Here is a 23,117-nt window from a genome sequence, read left to right on the forward strand (position 1 = left end):
CAGTACCTATACCTGAATAATACTCCATTTTATTTTCCTATTTATTTGTCAATTGATGGGCATTTAGATTAGATTTTGGGAGTTTCTGTTTGTTTGTTTGTTTTGCTAGTATGGCTAACATTCATCTGTAAGTTTTTGTGTGGACATATGTTTTACATTTTCTTGGTTATATACCTAAGAGTGAAATTGCTGGGTCATGTGGTAATTGTGCTTAACTGTTTGAGGACCTGTCGTATGGTTTCCCAGTGCTACACCGTTTTACATGCTTACCAGTAGTACTTGAGGGTTCCAGTTTCCCACATCCTTGCTGGACTTGTTATTGTCCGTCTTTTTTATTATAGCCATCCTCATGGTTGTAAATGTGTTTGTTAGCCATTTGTGTATCTGTTTTAAAGAGATGTCTCTTCAGATTTTGTGCTTATTGTAAAAATTAGATTTTCTTTCTTTTTTTTGAGTTGTAGAAGTTCTTTATATGTTCTGGATATTCTTTCTTTTTTTAAAAAAAATATTTATTTTTGTGATAGAGACAGAGCATGAGTGGGGGAGGGGCAGAGAGAGAGAGGGAGACACAGAATCCGAAGTAGGCTCCAGGCTCTGAGCTGTCAGCACAGAGCCCAGTGTGGGGCCTGAACTCATGAACCGATAAATCATGACCTGAAGCAAAGGACGCTTAACTGAGCCACTCACGCACCCCTGGATATTATTTTTTTATCAGATATATGCTTTGCAGATATTTTCTCCCATTCTGTAGGTTGTCATTTCCCTCTTTTGGTTAGTATTCTTTGAAGCACAGGAATTTTTAATTTTTTTAACTTTTATTTTTAAACACTTTTTTTATGGGGGGGACTGAAGAGGGGAGGGCCACAGGGTAGGGGAGACAGAGGATCCAAAGTGGGCTCTCCTGACAGCACAGAGCCCGATGTGAGGCTGGAACTCAGAAGCCATGAGATCATGACCTGGGCCAAGGTTGGACATTGAGCCAACTGAGACACCCAGGCACCTCAGGAGTTTTTAATTTTGTTGACATCCAGTTTACTCATCTTTTGTTGCTTATGCTTTTGTTGTTCTAAGAAACTATTTGCCTAATCTAAGGCATGATCTGCTTTTATGTCCTTTTATAGTTCTTTCCATGACCCATATCACCTAAAATATTTGCATATGTTTTCTACTCTTAACTCTCATTCTTGATCTTTCAAAATAGAGAACAAATTATTTAGCATTTGTGAAAAAATCACACTGCAGTTTGATAGAAGATAAATATGATCTTAGAATATGATGAAATCCTAGTCTTGAAGTTGGCTGTCTTTGTTACCAGAATTGAAAGATAGCTGGAAGTTAACTGTTAGGTGTGTAGGTGTGCATGTAAGTATAATGTGTGTCTTGGATTTAGAGAAATCATAGTAAGCACAGCATAAAACCTGGCATAAAGACATATATAGGACATGGAGTTTAAACTTGAACTATGGTAAAGATGATTTGTTTCCGTTTTTTTGATGATCCTCTCTCCTTAATTACCTTAACATTGGATCTATGGCATAGGATTCCTATTATTAAATGAAACTGGGAAAGGAAGAAAAATAAATGCATTAAAATGGATTTTTTTAAAAAAGTGAAAATCCTATAAATTTATCTCTCTACTGCAGTAAATATGGATGATTAATATCTGAGATATGCTTAGAAATAACCCATTTGTGATGGTGGGAAGAATGGCACTAGGATTGGCCATGTGTTAAATAAATGTTTATGACATTTATGAAACTAAATGAAGGATATTTGCTGTTTGTAAATATATTGTATGTTAGTAATTTTTTATAACGATTAAAATTTTTAAAAAAACTTTTTAAAAATGTCTTTTGAGACCGTATCTTTTCTCTTGAGTTTCAGATCTAGATATTACCACATGGATTTCCTGTCTATATTTCAAATTAAACTCATCAAAAATGGAATCCATTGCCTTTTATCACTGTATTTCTGTATTTCCTGTATTTCTTACCTTGGTTAATGGAAACACCATATACTTGGTTTCCTGCGATAGACGTCTAAGACATTGCCAACTTTCCTAATTTCTTGAAGGTTTTTGCTTCTTATTCAACCGTTACTGTCTCCTACCTATTTCCAATCCTATTTCTTGGTAATTGCAGCATTCATGTATAGGTGAGCCTTCCAGGACCCTGACCTCTCAGTTCTTTGAACTTTCCTTCCTTTGAGTGATCTTTCCCTTGGCCTTAGCTCAATTACTATATACTTGTACATATATCTCCTTGCAGTATCTCTATCATCTCCACTTTAGGCATATCCTATTTTTCACTTACTACTCTGTCTTTCCAGCATATTCCTTCTAGTATCCTGATTTCACTGATCTTTTGACCCTACCAGGATTTATAGTCCTGCTACTTTTTTATTGTTCCTTATTGTTTTTGTTCCTTACTCCCTTCATGTCCTTACTTAACTTTCTTATAAGCACTGCCTTGTATATATACCTTCAGCTCCCTTCCCCCCTCAGTTGATTGGCATATCACTCCCTCTCCCTCATGTATATTTTATACTTCCTTGTCCTTTCTTGATTGTCTGAAATTGACTAGAGTGGGAGAAAATTACATTTATGCTAACTGACCACAATTTAAATTCATGGTTGCTTTTTTTTTGAATGAGCAATCATATCTCCAGTACATTCACTCTTTCTTAGCAGACTTTTATCATAAAATCCTTAGTGTTAATATTAACTCACCCATACTAAGCAGATGACCTTGCTTGCCATTTCACCACTGACAAAAGCACTCAGAAAATAATTTTTTTGTTGAGAGAGAGAGCACATGTATGTACATGAGAGGAGAGGAAGAGAAAATCTTAAGCAGGCTCCATGCCCAGTATACAGTCTGACCCTTGATTCCATCCCATAACCATAAGATCAGGATCTGAGCCGAAATCAAGAGTCAGACACCTAACCAACTGAGCCACCCAGGTGCTCCCAGAAAAGAACTTCTACAAGTCTACTTCGTCTACCCAAGTATCAATATCTACACCTATAACTCTCTTCCTCATTTTGTCATGAATAAATACTCTTTCTGTTCTGGTTTAGGACATTTTTCTCCACTTATATACTAGATCCTATTCCCTTTTTATCTGCCCAGGGTTACCACTTCATCTTCTCTTCTGAATCACTTTCATCAACATTGGAATGCTGTTTCTTCTTTCATCTTAAAAAAAAAATGTTGACTTCACTTTGACTTTTAGGCATTGCTCTTATTTACCTGATACGTTGACAGCATTTGATGCTGTTGATTTATTCTCTCTTCCCTGAAATACATTCTTCACTTGCCTTCCAGGACTCTGTGTTCCTGATTTTTCTTAATTTCCTCATGCAGCTTCTTCATCCTTTTGGCTGATATCTCATTATCTCCCTGATTTCTGTACACTGAAGACCAGATTTTCCATCCACATTCTCTTGGTGATCACATCCACTTTCATTGCCTTAAATACTCTGTCATTGTTTTCCAAAACTTCTTTTAATTATTGCCCTCCTTCAGAGTGCTATTTTAGACTTTTTTCCCATAGTCATACCCTCCCATGAAGTTTTAATACTGTATATATTCTGTTTTCATACTATAGTCCTTTGGAGAGCCACAGGCCATTGTAATATTTAAGATGCCTCCTTCCAAAGAGCCAGTTTTTACCTTCTTGAGAGCACTATCATCCCTGTTGAGAATGTCAGAATACACTGACAGTTCTGAAGCTTTCATCTTTACCCAAGACCATCCTCAGTATACCAGATATATGCTGTTTACATGGGCACACTATACCTCCACTAGATGTCAAGTAGATACCTCAAAACAGTATGTATAAAACCAACTCATAGTCTGACTTTAGTCTCTGCCAATAATGAGCTTCTATGGCTTTATTTTTCTTTGCACACTTTTTGCTCTAGCCACACTACATTTGGTATTTCACATTTTACCCTAGTGGTAAAAGGGCTTAAAGTAGTGATCACCTATTTTCTTAATCCACATTGGCTAGGCATTGAAAACAGAAATATCCGTGGGTTAGAGCCTCTATCATCATAGGTTTCCATAGGCAGAGTGGAGCAGAGGTTGAGCAGAAAGTAGAGACATGGCAATCAGGGATGGAGATTTTGGCACAGAGCAGGGAATATGCCATATCTGTAATCCCTTTTTCTTGATCTTGGTCAATATCATTTGAAAGAGAATATTTTAGTCTATTCTGGATGCTAGAACAAAATACTCCAGTCTGAGTGGCATGTAAACAACAGACATTTATTTCTCACAGTTCTGGAAGCTAGAAAGTCCAGTCAGGTTAAAGGTGTTGGTTGACTGGGTTCCCGATAAGAGCCCTCTAATTGTCTTGCAGATGGCCTCCTTCTCTGTGTCCTCACTTGGCAGAGAGAGCATCTCCCTCTTCCTGTTGGAAAGCTACTAATCCCATCATGAGAGTTCCACCATCAAGACTTATATCTAACTCCCAAAGCCTCATCTCCAAGCACAATCCTAATAGGGGTTAGGACTTCAGCATATGAATTTGCAGGGAGACATAATTCAGTCCATAACAAAGGAGTTAATGGGTAAATAAATGTTCTGCATTTGGACTGCTATTGAAGCAATAGAATAATGCATGAAGAAATGCATTTTTCTATAGTGGTTCAGAATGTGACTCCTTTAAAGTTAAACTAATTGATTTTCAGTGGTGGCTGGTTTGACATTGCACTAGTATGACTACAAATTCAGTATTTCCAATCAAGACTTCATCTATGTAGAATTTTTGTTTTGAATGTTTTTTTTTTCAATTAAAAAAGTATTTAATGTTTATTTTGTGAGAGAGTACAAGCAGGGGAGGGGCAGAGAAAAAGAAACACAGAGGCAGCTCTGAGGTGTCAACAGAGAGCTTGATGCAGGACTTGAACTCATGAACTGTGAGATCATGGCCTGAGCCAAAGTTGATGCTTGAGCCACCCAGGCACCCCTGAATGTTTAAACGTAGGTATCATTATTTGTCTTGGTAGGCAGTTTCCATAGTCTTCATCTTCTGGTGAAAAATGCTTTTTTAGAATATGTGTTCTTTTAATATCACTTATGATGTGTTTATAATACTCTTTAGGACTTCCAGGAAGCTTTTCTGCCCCCTTATCCTGGACAACAGGAAATGTAGACAGGGTAGATTTTGAATACCAGGGATTTTTTCTTATTAGTGTTGGCATATGTTACTGTTTCTATAGAGTAGCAAGTTTCTCTTCTAAGTGATAAACAGTACAATTCATCTCAGAATATTCAGATTGCTTGTTCTCTTTATCAGTGAGAGGTTTTTTGAAAGATTCTGGTGACGTCAGTTGGCTTGGTGTCCTCATTAACATATCCGCAACTTTTACAAAACAATATTGCGTTCAGTCAACTGAATTCAGGTCTTAAATTTCCTAATGAAAGGTAGGAGGATAGCTGAAAACCAGTTGAAATAGTTGAACATTTCATAATATTTTTGGCAGTTTTATGAGTTATGTTTAAATTTTGTTAATAAACATATTTACATTACATGCGTTACCTCTGTTGAAAACTTTGCAAGAGATCCATATGTCTTGTTAGGATGTGTTTAAGCGTAAGAGAAGATAATATATCTACATGTAGCTATGAAAAGTTCACAAAATAGCACAGCTGTATTGGTATAGAATTCCCTCTTGAGTACATAAGAATTTAAGCTAGAGAGCAATTAGATAGCATTGCTTAATGTGTCCAGCCAAACATCTGTGAAAGGCAGTTCTTCACATCTTTGGACTATCAGCAATATGTTTTTTTTTTTTTTAACTCCACTGGTTGTAAAACTGGTATTTGAGATAGCAGATCTTTTATTCTTTTTTTTTTCCTTCCCCCCATTTTTTTTTTTAAGTATTTTTATTTATTTCTAGGAGAGAGAGAGAGACAGACAGCGTGAGCTGTCTCAAAGAGAGAGGGAGATACAGACTCTGAAATAGGCTCCAGGCTCTGAGCTGGCAGTCAGCACAGAGCCCGACGCGGGGCTCGAACCCGCAAACCGTGAGATCATGACCTAAGCGAAAGTCGGACACTTAACCGTCTAAGCCACCCAGATGCCCCACAGATCTTTTATTCTAAACAAATGAGGAAAGAAAGATATATTTTGGGCATTCTAAAACCCAAGGGAATATAGGTATAAAGAATGACTTTTTCATTAAAATGTGTTGAGGGGCGCCTGGGTGGCTTAGTTGGTTAAGCATCCGACTTTCGCTTAGGTCATGATCTCGCGGTTTGTGGGTTCGAGCCCCGCGTTGGGCTCTGTGCTGACTGCCAGCTCAGAGCCTGGAGCCTGTTTCGGTCTGTGACTCCCTCTCTCTCTGACCCTCCCCTGCTCGTGCGCTCTCTCTCTCTCCTAGAAATAAATAAAAATATTAAAAAGAAAAAAAAATAAATAAAAATAAAAATAAAATGTGTTGAATTACTTAGTTAATAAATTCTGTGAAGGTTTTTAAATGCTGTTTTGTGTTTTGGGGATTTTTTAAAAAGAAATTCTGTTTTTATGTTCCCTTTATGAGTGTTCTGGACAATTTTTAATCATCTTTCCTCCTCACCCCAAGTATGTAAAATAATACCAAGAAACTACAGTGATTTAATACTTTTTAATGGCACCTTGGCCCCTTTATGATGTTTTTCTTCCTACCTGTGCAAATTCAGAATGGAACTTTCCTAAAAGGCTGCACAATGGGTTCTTCTAAATCACAAATCTGCACAAATTGTTAATGTGCATTGTGGTTCATTCATCACAAAAAAACCATCCCAACAAGATCTGACATTGTTCTATCACCCCAGAGAAACTGAGCAGTATTGAATTTTCATATCCCTTTTCAAAACAGTGGGTAGGTGAGGTAAGAATCAGAAAATTGCTAGTTTGTGTACAATATGAAGTTTGTCCCGTATATTAAATTGTATTTTCTTTATGAAAATTCTTAGCTGTATCATTCCCAATTTTCTAGTATCAGAATTCCAGGTTTGTGCTTTAAAGCTGAAGACGAGAAATGCTAGAACTTTTGAATTTAGTTATAAACAGTAACATCTTAAAATGTGATAAACCAAAACAAAAAGATCTCTATGTTTGGCAAAGTCACATTCCCCAGGGATTTACTAAACAGCAACAGCACTGTTACCAGTGTCAGCTGAGGCATTATTTGTATCCTTCTCTAATGGCTCCTTGTTTCAGCAAAGCTACTGAAGAAGGTGTGACGTTTAGATAGTCCTCATTAAGGATTCTTTTCATCACTGTTTAGTTCACAAAACCTGGGTATCAGAGTTTGAGAGTTTGACTTCTCCCGAATATGGTGTAATCATCTCTGACAAATGTCCACTTTCTTTTCTGTCCTTATTTACTGGTGACATTTTCTGTTGGAGAGAATGTAAATAATAAGTTATAAACTGCTTTGAGATAGTTGGCAAAATAAGAAACGATGAATGATTATTACTGTGTAGTTAATAATGTTTATTTTCTAAATAATGCTTTAGTGGTGTCCTTTGTCATATTTAGTCTTTCTATTTTAAAGCAGCATTTTGGCAATCTCTGTTTTCCTAACTTTTCCAACTTTACTATTATAATGTCAGAAAATTACATTGTAAACTTAGGTGAATTTTTTTTATACTCTTGAAAGAGCATCCTTTTACCGTCTAAGTTAAAGTAAGCTGAAAAAAGAATATCTGTTTTAAAAGACAGCTGTAAAACGAACCTAAGACAACTAAAGCCAATATAACCTGATTTGCTTTGATTCTACTTGGAAAGATGCAGTCAACTTTTTGAATATGCATTCTACACTGGTACTTGGTTCTGTAAATAAATGTTAAATGTAAACTAAATGTACAATTGATTTATTGTACTGGAATCACTATTTTGTATCAAGTTTAAGAACAATGCGAGATCTTTTATTTTCATCAGTCACATGATTGAAGTCACCAAATCAGTTTGAGGTCAGTGTATTTTGAGATAATTTACCTGGATTCTCTCCTGGTAGGAAATGAGTTGGAAGAAAGTGCTCATTTCATTTTTGTTTTTGTTTTTGTTTTGTTTGTTTGTTTGTTTTTGATAGAGAGAGTACAAGCTGGGGAGAGGCAGATAGAGAGGGAGACAGAGGATCCTAAGCAGACACTGCACAGAGCCCACTGTGGGGCACGAACTCCCAATTGTGAGACCATGAACTGAGTTGAAGTTGGACACTTAACTGACTGGGCCACCCAGGTGCCCCAAAAGTTTCTCCTTTCAGATATCATTTATTACCAACTGTTTTGAGTAAGCATGTGTATTTTAATCACCCTCTGGAAACATTCTGTCAAGCACTGTTCTGAATGTACGATTTCATAATTCAGAGTAGTATTTACTTCTTTTTTCTGAGAATGGGTATTTTTGTGTGGGAGGTGGAGAGTGCAAGTGAGGGAGGGGCAGAGAGAAGGGTACAGAGGATATGAAGTGAGCTCTACGCTGACAGTTTGACAGCAGGAAGCCTGATGTGGGCCTGAACTCACGAACTGTGAGATGACGACTTGAGCTGAAGTCGGGCGCTCAACTGACTGAACCACCCAGGTGCTCCCTGAGAATGGGTATTTATGGTTGCTTTTCCTTTTAGTCTCTGCTTGCAAAGGTACAAAAGGAGAGAACTAGATTTCATTACCATTTTTTTTAAAGTAAGCTCTATACCCAATGTGCTGCTTGAACTCACGACCGCAAGATTTAAGACTCGCATGTTTTACCAACTGAGCCAGCCTGGTTTTCCCTCATTACCACTTTAAAAGTCAAGAAAAAAAGGGGGCACCTCGGTGGTGCAGTCATTTAAGCATCTGACTCTTGATCTTGGCTCAGGTCGTGATCTCAACGGTTAGTGAGTTTGAGCCCCACATCAGGTTGTATGCTGATGGTGTGGAGCCTGCTTGGGCTTCTGTCTCTCCTTCTCTCTGCCCCTACCTGGCTTGTGTTCTCTCTCTCTCTCTCTCTCTCTCTCTCCCCCTCTCTCTCCCTCCCTCTCTCTCTCTCTCTCTCTCTCTCTCTGTCTCTCTCTCTCCCTCTCCCTCCCCCACCCTCCCTCCCTCCCCCTCTCCCTCTCTCTCTTCCTCTCAGAATAAATAATTATCAAAATAATTAAAAAGAGTCAAGAAAAAAGAGTCTATCAAATTAGGTAGTGGTATTCTGATTGAAAATTGGGAGGGTTACTAGAGGTTTTAACAAGAAAAAAGTAGAGAGCTATATATTTAAATTTATTAGCAGGGTACCTGGGTAGCTCAGTTGGTTGAGTGTCTGACTCTTAATTTTGGCTCACGTCATGAGATTGAGCCTTGCTTCAGGCTCTGTGCTGACAGCATGGAACCTGCTTGGGATTCTCTCTCCCCCTCTCTCTGCCCCAGCCCTGCTTGTACTGTCTTTCTGTAAATAAATAAACTTTAAAAAACAAAAACAAAAAGCAGAGTGGGTCTGAAAAAGAATTGATTGTTGCTTTTTCATGTTTTTCCTAACATTCTACCACTGTTTTTTAAATAAAAAATATATATATTAAATACTAGCATTTTAAATATTCAGTCTTTTAAATACTTGTAATGATATTTTATTAGTATTCTTGGCTGTTTTTATATTAGCTCTTGTCTTCTACATTTGCAACCAAATTATACTTTATATGCTAGACAAGGTTTATGCCAGCCTAATTGGTTGCTGGCATTTCTTAGCCTCGCAGCTGCTGTGAATTCAGCTGTGAACTAAGGAACATATAATAGGATCCTGTTTTCAGAGACCAAAAGGCAATTGTCAACATGTAAGACTTGTTTTTGACAGCGCAATAAATATATGAGATTTTATGGCAAGCTCTAAATAGTGCTAATAGCAATCTGAAGTAACCACCTTAATTTTAAAGATTAGAAAATTCTGAAATACAGAATCCATAAGTTATTTTTGTTCAGTGGGGCAAAGGTGGCTTAAATTCTGTTGTTTGTTCTCCATTCAGCCATTTTTAAAAAATAATTTGTCTTAATGTTTACCAGTATTTTTAAAAGTTGAGATTTGAACTGTTTTCTCTTTGATTTCACCAAACAAAAGTTGATACTTAAATGATGCAAAAAATAGTTCTAAAAGTGAACTAAACATAAAAAGGCTTTGAAGTAAAGGCTATTATTTTTAAATATTTTATATATTTATATTGTTTGATTTAGCAGTTAATAGTTTTATAAACTACCCTGACATCTAAATTTGGGGTGAAATATAATAGATTTATTTGGAGTTGAACCGTATGAAATTAGTCTTTTTAGGTTAAAAATGATCAAATTTAGACCTTGTGATTTTTTTCTTCTTGGTTATTATGATTTAATTATATTTATCATATGATTTAATTATATTTAAAAGTCTGTTAGTTATCAGTAACAGAAACTTAGGAGGATCCTGTTTTTAAACATACACATTTAAGGTCCATAATGTATTCTTGAAAATCCTGTTGAGTGGGAGTCTATTTGACTTTATTTTATTTTTTAATTTTTTTAATGTTTATTATTCATTTTGAGAGAGAGTGTGTGTGCATACTCGTGCTAGCAGGGGAGGGGCAGAGAGGGAATCCAAAGCAGGGACTGACTTGGGACTGGAACTCCAGAACCACCAAGAGATCATGACCTGAGCCAAAATCAGGAGTCAGAAGCTTTAACCAACTGCCGCTCCTATTTGCCTTTATTTTAAGTGGGAAAACATTACAGTGCTCATCGTTGACTCAGATTCCCTAAACTATTTCATAAATGCAACTGACACTATAAAATCACCTACATATAAGTAAAAACTATCATGTTTAATACTTAATAAGTATTAAGGGTAACAAATCACTTTTATATGCAGTAAAAACTTTTTTTCCATCATAATTGCATTTTGCCCATCCTCTTTTAACATTTTCTTAAATATTTTGGGAGTCATTCAACACTAGGCAAAACAAGGAGTAGTAAATAATGAGAGACTGTGGAAATACATTCAGGACGAGCACACACTGTCAGAAAATGGCTCATAATGTGTATAATGCAAGCATCATTCTGTGCCTACATCTTGTATCATTTTGATACTTGACATACTTTTTAATATGTGATTCTGACCATCTATCAATTCTATTTGGAATGTAACTCAACTTTTCTTGCATACTCTTTTGTTGAAAATGTGAATTGAGTTTTAGCATAGACAAATATAAATCTTCTCTTGAATAAACATTGGCCAAAGTATCTTGCATTGAGAGAGAAGTATGTTTTATGAAGTTTGAGTATTAAACACGAGGAGGTATTCTACAGGGAATGGGGGCAGAGAGGTTCTGCAGGATTTGCCTTTATTTTCTAAAACTCTTCCCAAGTATTTTCCTTTGCTCTCAAAAGATGACATTTTCTACACTGTAATTTGTCTTTACAAGTAGTTGAAATAAAGTTGAAAATTTATAAATATCTTGAGTTTTGAGATTGTAACAGTTACAGTTAATTTATATAATAGTGACTTTATATGATAGTATGAACCTAAAGTTTTCACATTCGACTCCCATCATAAAGATGAATAAGCAAAGCATCCATCCTAAGAATTTGAGAAAAAAATGGCGCAGAAAAAAATATGACAATACAGAATTAAAGATGGATTGGGACTTCTGATCAGAATAGCACAGTAAAGCTTATGTATTGGCATCCTTTTGCCCCAGATACATAAGGAAAACAGAAAGGCATAGCTGAGCTCAAGAACAATATACCACGATGAAGTAGAGATGGGTCAGAAATACTAAGGGATGGCAGGGCTTTGCAGGCAAGGATGGCAGAAGTTGAATTCCTGTAGGAAGATGAAGAGACTTTTAAAAAAGCAGACACACAGTCAAGTTCTGTGTTTGAAGACGGAGACTGGTGTGGCTCCTCTTTAAAGAGGAGCTCCCTGGAGCTAGGTTTATAGAAAATGTTCTTCCAAGGGAGGCAGTCCAGTTTGATTAAAGTAGAAATACGGGGCTGATACCCAGCCACCATGCTCTGGGAAATCATACCAGTTATTTCTGACATTATTTATTGTCATTGGTCAGGTGACTCATCTTTGAAAATCATTAACAGGTTTCCTAGAAAACTCATGAGTCAGAGATTCATAAAATTAGAAAATAGTTTAAACTCAATCATAACAAAAATACTAAATATAAAAATTTGTGAGATGCTGCTAAAGCAGTTCTTAGAGAGAAATGTGTAGCCTTTACTGCTTACCAGGAAAAAAAAAAAAAGGACAAAGATGAATAAGCAAAGCATCCATCTTAAGAATTTGAGAAAAAAATGGTGCAGCAAAATGTGTCCAAAATAAGTTAAAGGAAAGAATAACGTTAAGAGCAGTAATTAAGTATTTAATAACACACTAAAAGGGCTCAACAAAACCAAGTGTTGTTCTTAGACAAAACTGACAAATCTGATATGAGATTTACCAAGAAAGAACGTTGAAAAATTATCAATGAAAATGTGATTGTTACAGATTGCCACAGGCATTCAAGATAATTATAAACAACTTTATGCCCAAAATGTGAAAACTTAAATAAATCTAGAAAAAAATATAATTATCAAAAGTCCCCGATAGAAAACTCCAATAATCTTATAGTTGCTAAGAAAATTGAATCTTTTTATAAATAAAATCCTAAGCCAAGATGGTTTTAACCAGATACTCAGGGTTCAAATAATTCTAATTTTATTTTTTATTTATTTTTTAAATGTTTTATTTATCTCTGAGAGACAGAGAGACAGCATGAGCAGGGGAGGGTCAGAGAGAGAGGGAGACACTGAATCTGAAGCAGGCTCCAGGCTCTGAGCTAGCTGTCAGCACAGAGCCCGACACGGGGCTCAAACCCATGAACCGTGAGATCATGACCTGAGCCGAAGTCGGATGCCCAACCGATTGAGCCACCCAGGCACCCCCAAATAATTCTAATTTTAAACTTTCCAGAGTAAGATTGGTATGAGGAAGGAAAACTTGGCAACTATTACTCTTAGTCAATGATGTGAAGATCCAACACAAAATAGTTCATGCAATTCCAACTAGAATCCTGACAGGTGGTTTTTTAAATTATTAGGTTTTTTGATTTTTGGAAACTGATAGGCTGATTCTGTAATTTATACAAACATACAAAAGGCTAAGAAGATCAAAGAAACTCTTAAAGAACATTTAGGTGGGAAAGCCTCTTTTACCAGCTAGCAAGACTTATTGTAAAGCTGTAACAATAACACTAATTTTGGTTCAAGGATATACAAATAGGCTGATGTGTGTTTGCTTGAAATTTGACCTTTCAGAGTGCAGGTAAGATGGGGAAGGAAGGGCCTTCCAGGAAATGGCACTGGGATAATTTGTTTTTCATGGGTTGGGTTGGGGGGGGGGGGGAGGAATTGTGTTGCCGTGCACAGAAATCAAAATGACAGTAGATTGCAGTCATGAATATAAAAGACTGTGAAACTGTAGAAGAAAATGTCGGAAACTTTCTTAATGACCCGAGTCTCAGGAATAATTTAGAATGTGAAAAGCCGTGATTGAGACATATATATTGACATTAAAATTAACATCTTGAAATCCTTCAGAAGATATCATGAAGTAAAAACTTTGGAGAAAAATATTTGCAACACATATAACAGAAAATTGATACCAAGATATATGGAGAATTTCTGCAGGGAAGTAGAAAGAAAAAAACAGTCAAAAGGTTTGAATGGCCAGCAAACACAAAAATAGGCATAGCCTCATTAAGTCAGAGAAATTAGAACCAAATTAAGATCATAGTGGATATGAGGTAATTAGTAGGATTGCAAATCATTGTGGGGTCCAGTCATTCTGGGAAACATGGTGGCCATAACTAGAAAAGATACATATGTGTATATTCTATATTTCTTAGACATGTAACAGTACACGTGTATAAGAATGCCTTTAGCACCATTGTTTCTAATAGCAAAAATATGAAAACACATGTTTGTCAACAGAGTAGATAAGTTTTGGCACTTTCATATGAATTAGTTTACAACAACCTAAATAAATCTTGGAAAACTAGTGTACAACAGAAGCATGCCTTAAAGTAATGTCAGTCCATTGATGCAGTTTAAAAATAGGTAAGCTGTTCAGGTATTTTTGTGTTACATTTATAAATGGTAAAAGTTTAAAGAAAAGCCACAGTATGATTATCTTAAATTAGGATAGTGTTACTGTTGGTGGTGGGGAAAACGGGAAAGGGAGATTCAGTTAGGGAGGGGGGCATATGGAGTTTCAAAAGTATTGTTTCTTTTTTGTTTTTAAGATTTTATTTTATTAAAAAAAAATTTATGTTTACTTTTGAGAGAGAGAGAGAGAGAGAACACAAGTCAGGGAGGGGCAGAGAGAAAGAGACACAGAATCTGAAACAGGCTCCAGGCTCTGAGCTGTCAGCACAGAGCCCAATGCGGGGCTCAAACCCATAAACTGGGATCATGACCTGAGCTGAAGCCAGATGCTTAGCTGACTGAGCCACCCCAGGCACCCCTTAAAGATTTTATTGTTAAGTAATCTCTACGCCCATTGTGGGGCTCAAATGCACTACATTCCATCAAGAGTCACATGCTCCACTGGGCACCCTTCAAAGGTATTGTTTTCTAACCTGGCTGGTGGTGAATACACAGGTGTGTGATCTTTTTTTTTTTTTTTTAATGTAGAAGTGTATATGATACAATTTACAATAAAGTAAATGGGGAATCAGAGAGTCAAAGGACAATAAATTAGCGATGATGGAGCACAGGAATTTTCTCAAACCAGAGAAGGGTGATGATGGTATTGGAGGGGCTAAGTGGGAAAATTATACCAGGTTCTAGGGAAAGATACTTCGAATTCTGATTTGTCTCTGATCTGTGGTTCCTATCAACAACTGTGCATGGTCCCTATTAATAACTGAGACTTAAGATAAAGTACTTGTTTTTGATTTAGAGAATCATCATAATGGTTTTTTTTCCCTTGAAAAATGTTGTGTATATTTGTCCTTTTTATTTTATTACTTAACAGATGTTAACTATTTGCCTTTGGAAAAAGTCAAATTATAATTTTTTATTATAGTTAAAAATGAGAAATTTAAGTATCTCACTTGAACTATATATAAAACATTTTTTTTAAACTTTCAAAGGTATATTGGATACAGTTAGACTTAAAACATTTTCTTAGAGGCAACTTTTGGTAAACATAATCAAAACCCCATATTGCAGATATTTCTGGTTATCTCATCCATTGGCCAAAAAACAAACACCTGAGATTTGATTCATTCATTCAGCTCTAGTCTTTATTCGTTTCTTGTTATTGGAATTTCATATTTCTTTGTTCCTATTAGATGAGTAACCTGGACCCTGTTAGAGATAAGCCAACAATTTTTCCTTTCTCTCTCAACATTTCTGCCTTCTTAAACCTCTTGAGCTTAGTCTTAACTGGTGAATTAGCTGCTTTTGACTCTGTTTACTTGTGGCCTAAAGCTTTCTGCATTCGTAAGTGAACTTCTAGAGGTACAGCTATTGAGAACTGCTGATAATGGGTTTTCAAAAGAGAATTTTCTTTATCCTCTTTATTGCTGATTTCTCTAGTTTGACTTTGAAGATTAAGGTCCCTGTGAGATTGTGACCTATATAGTTCTTTAGGTCTGTAGTCCACTCTTCCTCCTCAAGGCAAGTTGAAATATTGTAGTAGATGCCTAATAGTAGGAATGTGATATTGGTCTTGCTTTTGCAACATGATAGACGTTTCCTCTTTCTCATTACTGTGGTACTTTCTGTTGGTAATTGCATGGAGACCCCCTATCTCTACTCTTCAACAACCTCAGCTACACCCTCTCCATTTCCTGCCTAAAGTTATTCTTTGTGGTAGTCTGATATTTAAATACATTTTTTGTTGTTGTTGTAGTAACCTTGTTTGTACTTGTGGATATTACTGTTTTGAGGTTGTCAGGAATGGTAGGGTTGGGAGACAGTAGCTGCTGGATCTCAGTCTCCCTAATCGTCTTGTGGAGATGGTGATAAATGTGGGGCTTGATGTAGCAGTGGGGGTTCCTCTTAGATTGTAATGGAGACCATCAGGACAACTCATGGCTCTCTGGGGTCCACTCTTCACTTCTACCAGCTAAACTCCATTTCTCTTTTTCTTTTCTTTTTTTAAAAGTTTATTTATTTATATATTGAGAGAGCACAAGTTGGGTCAAGCAGAGCCTGATGCTAGGCTTGAACTCACAAGCTGTGAGATCATGACCTGAGCTGAAATCAAGAGTTGGATGCTTAACCAACTGAGCCACATAGGCATCCCTTTCTTTTTCATATCCTGTGGCAGCTATGTAGATGCATTGCTCGGATCTCCCTTTAAGGAACTACTACTCCTTCAGTTCCAGGGAGAACATTTAGCTGACAACCTCTAGCTGTTAATTTAGGCTCCTTAAATTTTGAACTGAGGCCTTGTGTTTCCTAGAAAACCTCCAACCAGTGACTGAGCATGATGTGGGTTCTAAGGTATTTCCATTTTGTCTCAGTGGGGGATGGTTGTAATGGGCAGTCTTTGCTTTGGAGCTCCCTACTGGGTTGTCCAGCACATTGTCAGATCTTTGTCAGGGTCTGAGGCTCAGTCTGCTCAATCCTATTTTATATCCCTCTTCATTCACTGATTTCATATCCTTATCACCCTGAAAGTTTTCCATCCATAGTGCTGTTTTACCCCACCTTTTATCTTTCATAGTAAAACTCTTGTCCTTCCAACATCTACTTCTGACTGACACATACCACTTCTGTTGGTTGTTTACCTAATTTCTATCCAAATAAAATTGCAGTGAGTGTTGTCTAATTTCCTCTTTTTAAGCCTCTCCCTTGAGTCTTCTCAGTATTTTCCAGTTCATCATTTCTGTCCACCCCCAATACCCGATTCTCTAATGTCCACTTATCTCAGTAAATGCTTGATTTTTACAATAACATTGTTCATTTCATGTACTGTGTATCTTTTTTTAAAAAAAATATTTAAAGAGGTACTATCTTAAGGTAAATTACAGGTCCCCTCCAAGGATTTCATTTGGGAAATACATAGGAAAATTCTATATGTTTAGCATTTTATTAGATAATATAAAAATGCACATCCATAATGTAGTTTCTGTCCTTCCTTGACCTATAATCAAATGGATGGGTGATGGGTAAGCGGAAGACAAATAAATAAGAAATCACACACACACATACACATGTACTTCTAAAACCTATTGATCTGTTTCTAGGAATTTGTCCCAAAGAAATAATCTAACAAGTGTATAATAACACATGTGCAGTAGTATTCGTTACATTGTTTATAATAGTAAAAATTACACATAACCTAAGTGACCATGAATAGATATTAAATAAGTTGTAATAAACATATTGGAATATTCCCTAATAATTAAAAATAATTGGTTCTATGGTTATTAACAAGTAAGATCCACAGTCTACTGAGAAAGGGAAAACAAGTTTAATATATTAATTAAGACATCCTGTCTCTACAAATTTAAGTACTGGAGCTGTCAAAGAAAATAAGGTGTAGAATGGATTCGAATAGGCAGCATGAAGAAAGAGAACATTTTAGATTACATTTTCCAACCTTTTCGGACTTAGAAAATAATGTTACTTAAAATAATGTCATTTAAAAATATGTCACTTTGTACAATATATGATAGTGATTTTTACATACAAAGTGTTTTATACTAATACAGTAGTAAAAATTGCTCCCTGAATTTTCTGTTTTATAGTCAGTATCAGCGCATAGTAAAGAAATTGTCTAATGATTAGAACTATAGAATAAAGAATTTCAGGTATTCTCTGACATCATGTAACCATTTTTCATGTATGTTGAAAATAAATTTTCATTCTAAACCAATTTCTCGAGTTTCTGGTCTTATCACATCATTTATAATCCCATAGAAAAAGTTTATTCCCAAATTCTGAGAGTCTGGAAATCCCTTGTAAGAAAACTAGTATAGTCTTTTAAAAGTTTCTAAATTATAAAATTGTATTGGACATTGTTTAGGGATACCATAATTTATGGTAATGTATGTTTTCTTCCTACTTAGGCCGAATACATCAAGCAATGGTAACATCTTTAAATGAAGATAATGAAAGTGTAACTGTTGAATGGATAGAAAATGGAGATACAAAAGGCAAAGAGGTATGATCACTGGGTTATTTTTTTTTTTTTTTTTTTTTGAGAGAGAGAGAGTAAGAGCAGGGGAGAAGGGCAGAGGCAGGGGTACTGGGAGGGAGCGTGGGAGGGGCAGGAGATCGAGAGAAAGGGAGAAACCTAAGCAGGCTCCATGCTCAGCGTGGAGCCTAACCCCTGTCTTGATCCCATGATCCTGTGATCATTACTTGAGCCGAAATTAAAAGTCGGACACTCAACTGACTGAGCCACCCAGACACCCCTAAATCTTTTTTTAAGTAATCTCTACACCCAATGCGTGGCTCGAACCTATAATCCCGAGATCAAGAGTCATATGCCCTTCTGCCTGAGCCAGCCAGGTGCCCCAATCACTGGGTTAAATTTTATTTCTAGTCCTGCAATCAAGGTTCCAAATATAAAACGAAACAGAAGAGTATATAATTTTTTATATAGTGCATGTATTCTTTATCTTTGCTTGAAAAACTTAAAAATGATTAAAAAATTTCACTCGAGGATTGGTAGGTTCCTCCTGAATATTGTGATGGGACATGTAATCAGGACCACAAAATGCTGTCTTTTAAAACAATTTTTTAAAATGTTTATTTATTTTGAAAGAGAGCAAGCAGGGAAGGGGCAGAGAGAGAGGGAGACACAGAATATGAAGCAGGATCCAGGCTCTGAACTGTCAGCACAGAGCCCGATGTGGGGTTCAAACTCAAGAACCTTGAGATCGTGATTTGAGCTGAAGTTGTACGCTTAACCAAATTAGCCACCCAGGTGCCCACAAAAATGTTGTCTGAATACAGATCTTTAAATATATGTGGGTTGTAATGGTAGATAATCTAGTTTTCAAGGGACTACTATTCATGAGGCTGAAATCATTTAACAATTACTCTGTATAAATTGGTAAAATAATATCCAAATTTAATGTCAAAATTTATGCATTTTATAAAACAGATTGATCTCGAGAGCATCTTTTCACTTAACCCTGACCTTGTACCTGATGAAGAAATTGAACCCAGTCCAGAAACACCTCCACCTCCAACATCCTCAGCCAAAGTAAACAAAATTGTAAAGGTTTGTAATGAAAATTCACAGCAAGGGTGGGTGGGTGTGTTGGGGATCTGGTTTGAAATTGACAGTCTGTGAAGAGTGTGTTTTAAGTATTAGTTTGCTTTAAAAAAAAAAAAAACCCTGTAATTCTTTCTGCCATCTTCATGTCATGTATATGCTTATTACATACTTTGAAGGACTGATGTTGTCTAGTTGACAGTTATGATAATTATTAGGTAAAATCCTGGAAATTCCTTTCCTCATTAGGATTTTTCCTAAGATTAATAGCTTCTCAGGAGATATACCTTTTGCTGTCCATGTTTGTTGGGTGAATACATATGACTTAGATAAAGAAAGAGTGTTGATTATTCATAATACATTCCCACTCCAGTAGTCTTTTTAAGTAATGATTCTGCTACTTATGTTCATTAGAGAAGGATGGGACATGATAGAATATAGTTTAAAAGGTATTTAACTTTTAAAATAATCTCTCACTATTAAAATTGTGTATCAAAATCCAATTCTTTTAAAACCAGGTAGTCCACAACATTGTTGAATCTGTAGTTCTTTGTCTTGAGTTTTCAAAAAGTTTTTGTTGGTTTTGTCATGTACAGGCATGAATTTAACCCTATAGGAATTTGGTATCTTGAAAGGAAGACATACATAAGCATCCAGATATAGTGTGATATGGAAGCCTAACATTATCAACAGAACATTCTACTTTTTAAGTTCTGCATATGAACATGAGGCAGATTTTCATATCCTGTAATTTAGCTAGCATATGGAGTGTCACTGCTTAGAGGTCCTTAGTTATGACTTGTAAATGGACTGCTTTTCATATTTGACTTCACAACCTTGAAGGATCTTAATAGTTGATCCTTCTTGGTATGTTATTAGCAGCCTTTGCTGTGCATTAAAATCATCTGGAGAATTTTTTAAAATACTGATGCTTAGCCCACTTCCAGAGATTCATTTTAATTTTATCTAAAGTGAGGCCCTAGCATCAGTATCCTTTTAACTGTACCCATCCGATTTAAATGTGCAAATATTCTCTGGCATTGAGAATCACGACATTATTTAATATCTTTCTTTTCAGGTGACTAAAATGAAGTCTTGGTAAATAAATACTAGAATCAGAAATCTGCTGCCCTAGTCTATGCAGTGTCAAAGTCTTTCAAAGTCCACAATCTTTCAATAAAAAATCTTTTAGTAGAAATGACACTGAGAAAAAAAAGAAATGGTAGTAAGCATTTCATGGTATTTTGATGTTTAACAGTAGATTGTAAGTTGTCTAAAACTGATATTTTATTGATTACTTTGACATCCAAAGATAAAATGTAATACGTGCTTTTGAAATGTATAACATGGTGTTAGCATTATGACTACAACTGTACCCTTTTCTGAAATTACTTAACTTCACTTTGCTTCAGTTTTCTATGAAACCAGAATAATAATAGTAATTACTGCTATAGGGTTGTTATGAAGATTGAATGAATTAATATGAGCAGTGCCTATCTCCTACTAATTCCTGAATGTTGCTTTTTGTGGGAAGTGGTGGCCAATACTTTATACATATAAAGAAACTTGAATGTTGATAGTATTAGTAGTAGTTTATTAGAAGATTATAGTTTTCTTCTATTTAGTTTTATAATATTTCATGTTCACCTACTTAAATTTAATTAAAGGAAGCTGAATTTATAAATATGTGAAGGGTAAAGAGAGAAAGTAAATGAGCATTTTTTTGTTGTATAGAATCGACGGACTGTGGCTTCTATTAAGAATGACCCTCCTTCTAGAGATAACAGAGGTAAAGTAAACATTTATTAATTTTTTCTATTAACTTTTTAGTATGACTCCAGCAAGGTAAATCAAAAGTAAATATCATTCTCGACATTATTATTCATTTAAACTTTTAATGGCTAATTTGAAGATTGGCTATCAGAAATTTCCTAATACAATAATGTCAGTAATATAAAAAATGATTTATGAAGGTGCATGATGAATGTGAACTCCATAGTATATGTACTTTTTGATTCCTCTCCTTTACCCAATAACTTTTCAGATTTGAGAAGAGTATCATGAGAAAGAAAGGAATAGGGAAGTAGTTAATTGATTTCACAAGAGTAAATCTAATCTTCACATTTTACCTGACTTTTTGGCTAACAGTCTTCCAACAAGAATAATGGGAGGGGCACCTGGGTGGCTCAGTTGGTTAAGAGTCCGACATCAGCTCAGGTCATGTCTCACGGCTCGTGGGTTTGAGACCCGCATTGGGCACTGTGCTGACAGCTCAGAGCTTGGAGCCTGTTTCAAATTCTGGGTCTCCCTCTCTCTGTATCCCTTCCCTGCTCGTGCTCTGTCTCCAAAAATAAACATTAAAAGAAATTTTTTTTAAAGTTTCATAGGTAACTTGGGAGTTAAAGAAAAGTTGAATAGGTACAATTTGTAGTTAATTGTAGGTCCTCCATATATTTTCAGCCAGGAAATGTAAAACACAGTTAATTTCTTTTCTATTCAGCAATTCAGAATTGTCATTTTCTAGCAGTGATCATTTCTCTGTATGTGGAGGACAAGCATAGGTATTAGAAGAGGGATTGAAGGTAGAGACAAAGTCCTGCACTTTAAACCTATCCTTCCTTTGAGTCTTGTGAAAATTTATATTGGCTTTGTAAAATGTGATAGTCATATTTTACTTTATTCCACTTTTATAACATAAACTTTGGGAAATTCTCCCTGAAGATTTGCCTATTTGAAGAGCAAGGAGTGGGATTTGGAGTTACACAGAGGGTTGAAGGCCTTTTTTAAAATTTATGTATAGAATTGTGTAAATTTTCCAAAATGACAGTATATTTAAATTTAAAATTTATATTTTATGCATTTATATTTTTAAATGATTATCAAGAAAAATCATTTTTAAATGATTTTTAAGTAAATCATTAAGATTGAGGTTTTTTATATTTTTATTTATTTATTTTGGGAGAGGGAGGGGAGCGCAAGTGGAGGCGGGGCAGAGTCAAAGAGAGAGAGAAAATCCCAAGCAGGCTCCGCACTGTCAGCCCAGAGCCTGATCCAAGGTTTCAACTCAAGAATAGTGAGATCATGACCTGAGCCGACGTCAGATACTTAACCAACTGAGCCACCCAGGCGCCCCTCAGATTGAGTTTTGTAACTTAAATTACATTGATGGGACCGAAGTTGGCACACGTTACCTTGAAAAGCCTCTTGGCTTGTTAGTTTATTGAAAAGAATTGATTATTACATACTTTATTTGTACCCACATAAGTAGAAAATCTGACAGTTGGCTAAGGCAACTCTTAGGTATCAGTTCTTTCGAGATCTCTCTGTTCCTTTTACTAGGGCTCATCTTTACTAATTTTCTGTTCTGAATTTAAAAATTCTGTTTTACTTACAGTGGTTGGTTCTGCACGTGCCCGGCCTAGTCAGCTTCCTGAGCAGTCTTCCTCCGCACAACAGAATGGTAGTGTTTCAGATATATCTCCAGTTCAAGCTGCAAAAAAGGAATTTGGACCCCCTTGTATGTAAATCATGTATCAAGGATTCAGTTATTTTAGGCATACATGTATTCTCTCTTGGTCATCCTTAAAGTCTCCAAATGGTAAAGTCTAATTACAAACGATTGCAGATTTCATTTTATCACCGTGGAAAATTTTTTTTCTTGTAAGTTTAGTCTCTTAATTGGGTTTTGAAATGTATATTTTGGAGAATTTCTAAATGTAAAATTATACCAATATCTCAGTTGCTTTGAATTTAAAATTCTGGTCAGATGATAATTTGACAGATGTTATGTAAGAAATTTTTAGGCTGCTCTATCCTTTTCAATTCAAACATCTGTGATTATAAACCAAGAGATGACATGTATCAATATGTTAAAGTCATTTTTCTTGACTATTTGTATATTG

At 35.8% G+C, this 23,117-nt stretch overlaps 1 protein-coding gene across 4 annotated transcripts in view; it reads left to right on the forward strand.

The window, feature by feature from the left end:
• KIF2A (kinesin family member 2A) overlaps positions 1-23,117 on the forward strand; it is a 64,956-nt gene that overhangs the window by 17,927 nt on the left and 23,912 nt on the right. For 3 of the 4 annotated variants that reach the window (XM_039255586.1, XM_039255582.1, XM_039255584.1), the window contains 4 exons: positions 18,059-18,153; positions 19,102-19,221; positions 20,950-21,004; positions 22,610-22,732. In XM_039255586.1, coding sequence (XP_039111517.1) covers positions 18,059-18,153; positions 19,102-19,221; positions 20,950-21,004; positions 22,610-22,732 — 393 coding nt within the window. The remainder of the gene's footprint in view (positions 1-18,058; positions 18,154-19,101; positions 19,222-20,949; positions 21,005-22,609; positions 22,733-23,117) is intronic. The other variant, XM_039255583.1, reaches the window with a different exon arrangement.

The sequence above is a fragment of the Hyaena hyaena genome, unplaced genomic scaffold (assembly GCF_003009895.1).
Source record: "Hyaena hyaena isolate Hyena2069 unplaced genomic scaffold, ASM300989v1 scaffold_532, whole genome shotgun sequence".
Classification (NCBI taxonomy): domain Eukaryota; kingdom Metazoa; phylum Chordata; class Mammalia; order Carnivora; family Hyaenidae; genus Hyaena; species Hyaena hyaena.